Source organism: Galleria mellonella, unplaced genomic scaffold (genome assembly GCF_026898425.1).
Source record: "Galleria mellonella isolate WM207_F2 unplaced genomic scaffold, CSIRO_AGI_GalMel_v1 utg32, whole genome shotgun sequence".
Classification (NCBI taxonomy): Eukaryota; Metazoa; Arthropoda; class Insecta; order Lepidoptera; family Pyralidae; genus Galleria; species Galleria mellonella.
Window position 1 is genome coordinate 529368 of NW_026442075.1, and position 11223 is coordinate 540590.

The window sequence follows — 11223 nt, forward strand, 5'->3', positions numbered from 1 at the left end:
CCTTCCGCTAAATTAGCAAAATATTATATTTTTTGCCTTGCTACGATCGACTGGACTAATAGTCACGATCGACCGGCTAGCCACCCAATCTAGATATTCTGCAGATTTTATAAATTACTATAACTGTCTATGACAATTCAGTTATAACTGTTGCCCTGCGTTAAAGTCCAACGTAAATCTAAATATATGTAAACGACGTAAAAATTTAATATTATAAACCTCTTTCTAATCTAGCGCAGTTCTGAAGGAATTTTGAACGTGTTTACAGCTCAAAGCTGGAAACTTTTGCTACCGTTTCCCTATATGATTCTTATCTCATGTAGAGTATCTTACTTCAACCATCCATAGGTGCGGGAAAGGGGATTGTTAATAATGGAGATTAAGGACCCCATTGCTAGCAATAAGGCGGGTCATTCCATTATTACCCATTAATAAATTATGCAAAACCTTAACATAAAACATAGACAGAGAATGAATTATTTATCTACGCAGTCTACGTTTTGGCTTTTACTTGACATTTGACGGCATTTTTTACTTGACTGAGAACAAATGACAATTGATTAATCGACAAGTCAATGTCATGCAAGCGTATGACAATGACATTATGTAATGTCATTGTCATACAAGTACATGTGTACTAATGTTTTCCTTTTCCATTTCTTTCAGTATGGAAATTTTGCTTTTCCATTTGTATTTATTTGTTACTGTTAAAACAACTTTATAATTAAACATGGGTAAACTCGACGTTGTTATACTCCGGTACTTGACCAGTGAAGACTTTCGTGTTTTAACTGCGGTAAGTCATTTGTATTATACGAAGCTTGATCACATTCTAACCTGAAATCTAAGATTGTTTATTTTCTAGGTGGAAATGGGAATGAAAAATCATGAATTAGTACCCGGGTCACTGGTAGCATCTATTGCCAATCTTCGTCATGGTGGTGTCCACAAATTAATGAAGGAATTGTGTAAACATCGACTCTTAACCTACGAGCGTGGTAAACACTGTGAGTAAATTGTCTATTTCTCAATATATTTTGTATAGTTATTCAGTGATAGCCATAAATTACTTTTTTTAAACAATTTGAAGTAATCCTCAAACTTACTACCTTCCCAAAAGATGTAACTATTGCATATAGATATGAACAATACCATTGACAAAATTTAATATTAAAAATATTTGGGTCTTAAACACACAATAAAGGTACAATAAAAGTATATCTCAAACATCAACAGAATTATTACCAGAGGGAGACTTTGTACAAAAGTCGATTGCTTGGGTACCTCTGTCCCATTCGTGTTTCAACCGTGAAGCAGTTGTGTTTGCATGACTGTGTTTCGGTTTGAAGGGTGGGATATGGCGTGAATTTACAGGGTACAGAGGAATAACACCTGAGTCCTCAGGAATGGCAACGCATGGGGGTATCATGGGTGAAACAGTATAGTCTGCTATGTCCATGGTACTGCTCATGTCTATAGGCGACGGTTACCACTTTCCATCAGGTGGGCCGTCAGCTTGTTTGTCATTCTAAGTTGATAAAAAAAAAAAAAAAATTATAAGTAAAATTTATGAATAAAACAAACTCAATGGCTAATAAATTATTTATCTATTCATTATTATAATAGTCGTTTGTTAGCTCTTTGGTAATTGGCAAAAAAAAAAAAACAATATCAATCAGATATCAACCATACAAAAGTGTTTATAAATTAATTAATTTATACTCTGCTATGTCCATGGTACTGCTCATGTCTATAGGCGACGATTACTACTTTCCATCAGGTGGACCGTCAGCTTGTTTGCCATTCTAAGTTGTATAAAAAAAATCCTATTGAAATAGCTCTTTTTTTAAAAATCAACTAATTAATTGTTTTAATATATATTTTAATAATTTGTTTTTTTTTTTATTATTTTATAGTATGAAAATAAAGCATAAAGAAAGTGTTTTAAGTGATTTTTTAAAAGATATTCTCAATTTATCTATATTGTTCTTTTTTTTAATAATATTTTATATTCAAGTAAACTTAATTATGAGCAATTTCTAATAGTCACTTTTTTATGAATTTACCTACTTATATATGTTATTAAGCAATATCCTTACAAATATTATTCACTCTTTTTACATTTAATGGGTCTTGTGATTGTATATAAATTTTTTAAAACAAAAATTTTTATTAGAAGTTACTCGATAATCATTTTTTTTTTTATTAATATTAAATATTTTATACTTTAAATTTCATTTTTTTTCTTAAAACTTTAATTATTGCATTTGTAACTACTTTTAATATAAAAATTAAATTATTTATCTACAGATGATGGTTACCGACTGACCAACAGTGGCTATGACTACCTCGCACTCAAAGCCCTCACCAACAGGAAGGTTATTGCTTCATTTGGTAATCAGATTGGAGTTGGCAAAGAGTCAAATATTTATACAGTAGCTGATGAAGATCGCAATCCGTTGTGTTTGAAGCTTCACAGGTGAGGACAATTAATTATGTACTTTGCTTTAAAACTCCATGTGGGTGGGCTCCTTAAGAAAGCATATTATATACATGTCTTAGCCCAAAGCTAAAAGTTACACTCTTCGATCCTGGGTTTTTTTTTAATGGGCGATAATGATATGGTAACCCTGTCTGCTCTATCAGTATACAATGGCGAGGCACCAGTGATAGATGACTAATGAGAATGAAAGCAGGTCAATTAGCCCATTTTGATGAATTCTACTAGAATTAGCCACGATGGTTTCCATGGGGAACCTTGCATGGAGGTCGACCTGATAGGGTATATTGTTAGTAATGGGGCCATTTGACCCCATTACTAACAATCCCTTTCCCCCCTTCGATCCTGGGTTGGGCACCAGACAATTCTGGGGTAGGTATGGACCACCTGGCTCGCTCTTAAATATCCTTCTGCTCTTCAAGGGAAGAGCAAGGGCAAGACAAACAGAGAAGTCTTGCTTTATGCATTTTTCTAACTCATGCATACATACTAGTTCGATTGGTAATATGTTAATTATAAATTTTTATGCCTTTAACAAACTTTTATCAACTTTTTGCCATCTTATGAAGTGTAATTTCAATTGTATGTGGTAGAAAGAGATGGTAAACACGTTTAAATATTTTAGTGTAATAACTACTGGTTTAACTTATGTGTAATTAGGTCGAATGTAAATCTCGCGCTAATGACTCGCTCATTACTAAGGATCACGAATTGATCCCGAAACCAGTCGAGCTTCTTCGATCTAATTACACATAAGTTACACCGATAGTTATTGCACTAAAATAGAATATATTCTTACGAAACTTTTAAATATCACATTTCTAGACTTGGCCGAACATGTTTCCGGAACATTAAAGGCAAGCGGGACTACCACGCGCACCGTAACAAGGCCTCCTGGCTCTACCTGTCCCGAATCTCAGCCACAAAGGAGTTCGCCTACATGAAGGCGCTGTATGACAGAGACTTCCCTGTGCCGAAGCCGATAGACTTTAACCGACATTGTGTTGTGATGGAGCTCGTAAGAGGGGGGCCAATGTAAGTTGTCTATGTATAATTAAAATATTAATTTAATTAACCGACGTCATCACGGGCTATGCGATCTGTGGTCCGCAATATGAAGCGAGATGCTGTGATACAAAGCGTTACGCTCTCTAAAGAAAACTTCCGGATTAAGTTAAAACAATTGTCGGAAAGGACAAAAAAACAGAGTTTATTAATCTCCGGTATTTATAAAAACATTAATTTAATTGTTTAAATATATAATTGTTTATATATCAATATATGTTACTAGAATTTGTACGGTAATCTACAAATTATTAGATTATTCTGACAAAACGGATTTTTAATAAATAAAAAGCCTTTTTTAAAATAAAGAAATAAACATTTATAGTGTTGTAGGTGTAGCATTCATAAATAAAATTTTGAAAAAATAAAAAAGACCTAGAAATATGGTAAATGAATCCATTGATGGAATCATTATCACAAGCAAGAGTGAGTTAGAATGAAACATCGGATGTCGCTAGCAATAGATATATTGTTAGCGATAATAATTCTATCGATGAATTTGCTTCTCACTTATTTAGAGGGTCAATACATAGTAAGTTATAAAACTTAAATGAGGCCTATATACCAGTATTTAAGTAAATTTTTGCTTCAGGACCCACGTAACAGCGGTGGACGATCCCGAAGTCCTGTACGACGAGCTGATGAACCTGATCGTACGACTTGGCAACTGCGGCGTCATACATGGCGACTTCAACGAGTTCAACATCATGATCACCGAAGAGGGCCACCCCATCATCATAGACTTCCCGCAAATGGTGTCTACTTCACACCCCAATGCTGAACTGTGAGTTCCATGATCATTAGCTTCTTTTAATGCCCCAGTTGTTTGACTAGATACAAAAACACGTAATTTTATAGTTTGTATATAAATAAAACAAACTACATATTTAGGCTAATGCCGCAATAGACCGACTTCCGGTTGCCGATCATCCGCGACGGAATGCTATTACATCAAATTGCATTTTTTTTTATGCAACTTAGAATGGCAAACAAGCTGACGGCCCACCTGATGGAAAGTGGTAGCCGTCGCCTATAGACATGAGCAGTACCATGGATATAACAGAGTATACTGTTTCGCCCATGATACCCCCCATGCGTTGCCATTCCTGAGGACTACTTATACGACTACTCTAGGTTACACTGCGGAAGATCGGTTATTATGTCTACATAACGTGCCCTGCGTCTATTCGATCTTTGGTCATCAACGCAACGGTGGAAGATTGGCAACGCCGCATTCTTTATAATACAAAATCCTATTAATATTTTGAATGTGAAAGTTTGTAAAGCTGTTTAGACATTTGATATTCAATCACACTTAAATGGCTTGTTTGGAATTTATTACATAGGCACATACACGCTGGCAAAGCCACGGGTAACGGCTAGTATATTATAATTGGAATTATACATTGTAGATACTTCGACCGTGACGTCAGATGTATCCGGGAATTTTTCAAGAAGCGTTTCGGGTACGAGAGCGAGGTATACCCGAAGTTCAGTGACTTAGAGCGAGACGACGAGCTCGACACGGAAGTCGCTTGCTCTGGGTATAAGCGAGCCAAGGATGTAGATGATGAATTGCTTGAGGTACTATATGGTCAACAAATATTATTATAAATTGAGTTTGTTGCTTTTTGGCAATTTAAACCTTATTTTATAAAATTAGGGTATGATGAGGCTGACATATCCTTATAAGATAAAAGCCTCTAAATAAAAAAGATAAAAAAAAAACTTTAACTTCACGTGCATTTGAAATAGGGAAAGATATACCTTGTTGGAAACTATAACAAATTGTTATTTAGAGATTTCTAATTCATATCCGACTCGAAGGACCAAATTTTGTTTTAAACTTGATTTTCGTACATAGTTTTAAATATTGATCGCCAAAGTTACAGGCATATTAGACTTTTTAGTCCGGTCAATCAACACATACGAGTCACGCGGATCAAAACACGCATTGTCACAGTGTGTCATAGTGTATTTATACTCTTTATAACTATAGGCGACCATTACCAACAAGTAGGACGTCAACTTGTTTGTCATTTTAAATTATTGCACAACAAAGCGGTAAAGTAATAAATAATATTAAACCCTTTTTATTTCATACACTAAAATATTTATATATTAAGACATCTAAGTTTTTGGCTGCTCCATTACAAAGGCAATCTTAGATTCTCCTCACTCCGTACCAAAAAAAAATAGCTAAATCTATCGATCAACCTTATTAGATGACAAAAAATATAAGGCAGACAATAGAACAATAAAAGGAAAAAATTGTCTATAAGTTAAAATAAAAAAGTGTAGTAAAGAAAATCTAGCTTTTTGGCTTGTATGGCAATATTATTTCTGTGTTGCGATGATGACATTTTAAAATATTTATAGGAAATGGGCATTGGATTAGCTGTGAGCGATGATGAAGGGAGCTCCGATGGTGAACCTGAAGAATCAGAACGGAGTACTCAATACACCGATGAAGAATTGGCTGCTCTGAGACAGGAGGTAATTTGCTTTACGTATTTTGATTTTATATTACTGTTGAACGTAGGGAACCAAGGGGGAGGCCCTTGGAGATTCGCAATTTTGAGTAAAAATTTTTATTATCGAGAAATTTTTGTGAAATTAAATTTTCCAAGAATAGTAAGTAGTAACAAAGTAGCAAGTAGTTTGGATAATTTTATTGTTTTTTAGACACTTTTGGTATTTGTAAACTGTATATATTTTATTAAGTATATACTCATAGCAAAACAGAGAATAAAAGAAATAGTATGTAAGCTAAAAGAAGAAATAGAAAGGATGGCCTTTTTTTTCTGTCGTCTACTTTATGGAAAAACATAGCATTTTCACTGCGTTTTTCATGTCCAAAGTCTTGAAAAACTTATCGATTTGGAGAAAAAATACTTGATGTTTAGATAAAAATCAAAATTCACATCTGGCAACCCTGTAAAGTTATATAAATGCCTATAATTATTCTACTGACATTAATATTTTTTTCAAATCAAATCATATTTATTCGCTTGCTACATGGTACAATAAGACGTTACATACATATACAGGCACATAACATGCAGCACCCCGCAGAGGTATGCAAATGTTAAAATGGTTTTAAGTCTACATTATATTACAATTATACAGTCCAAACATTTTCAGGTCGATAAATCAATAATAAATGACGAAAAACAACCACATATTGAACATGTAGTTGACAAAACTGTAAAACTCAATGTCAAAGATGATAAAAGTGAGGAAGAAGTACCCAATCTGGTACCAGCGGAGACTCGTTTAGAAGAAGAAGACAATATTGCAGAGCTTGATAGAACCTCACAGAAGTATAGATTAGCTATGATAGAGAAAGCATTGTCAGATGTTAGATCTCAGCGCTCCTATACGTCGGCGAGTACGATAGCACCTGAGGTAGTGAAGCAACAAGTAAAGAAGAATCTAGAAACGCGTCAGAAGAAAATGGAAAGGAAGAAGGCGGTTGCTAAGGGAGAAGCGAGCGCTGTGACCAGAGCGAGGAGGGACAACAGGGAGACGATTAGGGAGAGTCACGGCCTTTGGGGATGGGACGAATAAAAATTTATATTTATTTTATTGTTTTATTTTTTAAAACGTAAATAATAGCAATTTCAAAGTTGCAGTCAGAGGGTTTTTTTTTTGTACTATGGACAGGTTTAATTTAGTATTTTTTAATTTGAATTTTTTCGACTTCCATCAAAGAACAGTCGAATTATGAGTAATAGGTTGCTTTATAAAGCAAACCAATATTAATTCTACAGCAAGGAACTATATACTCGTATTAACATCTGATGTTGTAAATGTAATTCTTTCTTCTTTCTTTCTTTCTAAATGCAATGTCATTTTTGTGGACAATATCATTGATATTTAATGAATTAAATAGTATAATATTACTTTTTACTGAGTAAGCTACTTTTCATCACTCGCCCGCTTGTCCTCTTCGCTGGAAGGCTCCGATGTAACAGCCTCATCCTGGTTCCAGTTATGCTCCCTGATGTACAACAATTGTAGGTAAGCTTCTATGCAAAATATCTGGAAACGGCAATCGAATATATAATAAGCATTGGCATAAAAGATCCTATCTATTTATTGACGATCTACTTATTTCTTTTTAATGTAATAACTATGTGACGCGAGCGCAAGTGTCAGAGCCGCTCAAAACTAAGGGTCACGGATGGTCCCGAAACTAGTCGAGCATCCTCGATCAAATTACACATAAGTTAAACCAATAGTTACTATATTAAAATATAATATGCGCTTACGAAACAATACGGGAAAATTATTTATTTTTTGTCAATAACTTTTTGATAGATGGCATGGCGTAGACCGCTCGGATTTAAATGCCGCCCTCTTTGAAATCTTTTGAAATGCATCATAATTACTGGAATAGGAATTCTATCGGATTTTATTTTGAGTATTATAAGTCCGAAAATATGTAAGGATGTATGAATATTTGTTTGTTACTATTTCACGCTAAAACTACTGAACGGATTTGAAGGAAACTTAGTACACAAATAGGTTATAACCTAACTTAGCTTATAAAATACTTTATGTACAGGCAGGTGGAACTGCGGAATATAGCTAGTCATTAATAAATGCTAATTTTAAAAAGAACCTTAATATTCCTACTGAACCCCTCCAATCTGAACGTGTATCCAAAAACGCTGGTTGAAATCTTAGCTTCCGATACTGCCAAGTAGTTGTCTTCGTTGAATATAGGGTAGTTTACTATGTTGTAGCTTCCCGCCTTTATGGGGCATGACATGCTGTTGACAAAACATGCGATTAAACAAAATACTTACGATTTACTCTCTGGTATATTACAAATATACCAGATGATATAATGGATGAGAAAATAGAGGTAAACGCTTTACAAATGTAGTACGAACAGGAGGTAGCGCAATTTTACAAGTACGACTCTCTGCAAGAGTTTTGTAGTCTAGCCTTTTCAGAACACCCTTATGGTGCGCGCAGGTTACTCGCCATAACTGTATATTTGTTTATGTATTAATAGTTGTAGCACTTCAGCTGCCCGCTAACGACATGCTTTCGCACTGTACTGGGTTGACTGGAAGAGATCTCTGTCAGAGATAAGTCCAGCCTTGCTTACAACATTTATAAATATATAATAATTTTATATGTAACTTACAAGTGCAATAAAGAATCTATAGTTAACAACTGATATGATGACATAATGAAAATTATAAATGCAAAACTTTGCAAGGATGAGTATATGTTTGTTACTTTTTTTATGCAATTTTGAAAAAGCAATCCACACATTTCTTAATATGGCAACTTTGTTAGTCTATGTTTGATGTATGTAGAGTGATGCTCTCTGGTTGCTGTCTGTTAATTGTAAAAAAAGAAAGTAAGCGTATTTAACCCTCAAGTACCTGTAGTTTCAAATTTGTTATCGGGGTTATAAATCGCATTCGGCGCCTACAATCGATTTTATTTTAATATTTGGCTGTTTACATGTTACCAAATGTTTTTTTTTTTTTCATAATAAGTATATAAAATATCGTTTTGATTTTTTTACTATTTTTCCCCATTAGTAAACACAATAAAGGGTACACTTATATATTTTTTAATTTGATTTAAAAATCAGGTTTTTAAAGGTTAATTATAACAATAAATACTCTGCTAAATTACTTCATAATAATATGCAAGAATTACAAAACGGATGAAATTTTGCACGCGAGTAGGTTATATCGTAACTTAGCACATAAGATACGAGTATCTTATAGATACTCTTCATTGTTTCCTCCTAAAGATTACAATAGTAAACTTATTATAGACACAAACAATTACTAGAAATGATTACATCGAGAAAACAATGGGCGTACTTATTGCTAAAAGCGATCTCATCCAGGCAACTTTTGGATGGAGAGAAGTAATATATACTGATTCAAGCAAGCAAAGCCGCGGGATATAGGTCTCTGTTCCATTCGTGTTTCTACTGTGAAACAATTGTGTTTGTATGACTGTTTCGGTTTGAAGGGTAGGATATGGCAGTGAATTTACAGGGTACAGAAGAATAACATCTGAATCCTCAGGAATGGCAACACATGGGAGATATCATGGGTGAAACAATATACTCTATTATGTCTATGGTTATTACTCATGAGTAACCGTCGCCTACATATGACATAAGACATGTCTATAGGCGACGGTTACCACTTTCCATCAGCTTTTCGTTAGCTTGTTTGCCATTCTAAGTTGCATAAAAAAAAATATGGTCGAGCCTAGATAGAGATAAGCAATGGGCGTTCAACCGTACGCGGGGAAGGGTACAGGGCGCGTGACGACCGTCAGCTGACCCGTAATTAAAGGTTTCAGTATTTTTATACCTTGGCTGAGAACGATGGAAGAGCATAGAATACAGGTCTGCTTCATCGGACTCGTCATCTTCCTTGCAACCGTTCCTTACCACCGGGAAAGACTTGAAATAATCACACGTGTCCAGGTTACGGATGTCCTGACATTTCTGCATCAAAGCCTGGAAACCATCGTGTATAAACAGTAGGTCTACGAAGTTTTTTTCTGTGATATTAAAATGGAATGGTAACGCTTTACGCTGACGGAACACCAGTGAAGGATGATAGGTGAGAATGAAATCATGTCAGTTCGAACATCCTGATGAATTCATCACGGTGCGCCAACTGACTTGATTTACCACAATGGTTTCCAAGGAGACCGTATGGAGGTTGACCTGTTAGGTTATATTTATAGATGTACAAAATAACTTTACAGCAAAACATTTAATATTATTGTATCATTATTAGGTCTCCCTATTGCTGGCAAAATATTTGTTTATCTAATTTGTCCACGTTACTAACAAAACCTTTTCCTTTCCATGGACAAGTTATATCTAAACACATAGAATTCTTTATATCATCATCATCAACATATCAACCATTTACTCTCCACTGCTGGTGAAGTAATTTAGCAATGGGGCTGTCTACCAGCCTGTCTACTAGCAACATACCCTATCAGGTCGACCTCCACGCGGTTCCCCCTGGAAACCATCGTGGTTAATTCTTATTGAATTCATCACGATAAGCTAACTGACATGCTTTCATCATCAACTATCACTGGTGCCCCGCCAGCGTATACTTATCGACAGCGCAAGCGGGGTTACCGTTCCATTATCATCCATAAAAAAAACATTTAAAAATAAATTACCTTGACAGTCCAACCATTGTCAATATCCCGTGACACGTTCATCTCGCCGCTCAGTGACGAGTCGTGGAGTCGAGTGCTCAAGCTCATTTCGGATACGGTCACCACTGTACTGGTGACGTCGTGACACGGTCCTATACGGGTCGCCAGTAAGTTCGTTGGCGCCAAATTACTTTGAGGTTTGCTCAGTACACAATACAAATATATAGACAGATTGTAAATAAATATATTCATTATAGTATACATGTTCGGTAGCTAACACTGATGATCACGTAATGATGTGGGAAGAGTGCTCGGCTAATGATTTTTGATGGTATCTTTTTGATGGTATTTTATATATATATATATATATATATATATATATATATATATATATATATATATATATATATATATATATTTATATAAATTACAACATCCCAAATTATTGTATGGTATTGATTGAAAAATATTGTAGAGGCCTA

General features: G+C 34.8%; 2 protein-coding genes across 2 annotated transcripts; one reads left to right on the forward strand and one right to left on the reverse strand.

The window, feature by feature from the left end:
* The first annotated feature begins 627 nt into the window (after positions 1-627).
* LOC113510645 (serine/threonine-protein kinase RIO2) lies at positions 628-7148 on the forward strand. Its single transcript, XM_026894119.3, has 8 exons — positions 628-796; positions 866-1007; positions 2311-2479; positions 3326-3535; positions 4158-4349; positions 4978-5149; positions 5945-6061; positions 6710-7148. Exons 1-8 carry the CDS (start codon positions 731-733, stop codon positions 7133-7135), a joined length of 1494 nt encoding a protein of 497 aa, XP_026749920.1. The 5' UTR covers positions 628-730; the 3' UTR covers positions 7136-7148.
* A 36-nt stretch (positions 7149-7184) lies between these two features.
* Positions 7185-11013, reverse strand: LOC113510852 (uncharacterized). Its single transcript, XM_026894385.3, has 4 exons — positions 10763-11013; positions 9928-10076; positions 8193-8343; positions 7185-7609 (listed from the first exon to the last, which is right to left on the reverse strand). The coding sequence occupies exons 1-4, from the start codon at positions 11003-11005 to the stop codon at positions 7487-7489; spliced, it is 666 nt and encodes a 221-aa protein (XP_026750186.2). The 5' UTR covers positions 11006-11013; the 3' UTR covers positions 7185-7486.
* Between the last annotated feature and the right edge of the window lie 210 nt (positions 11014-11223).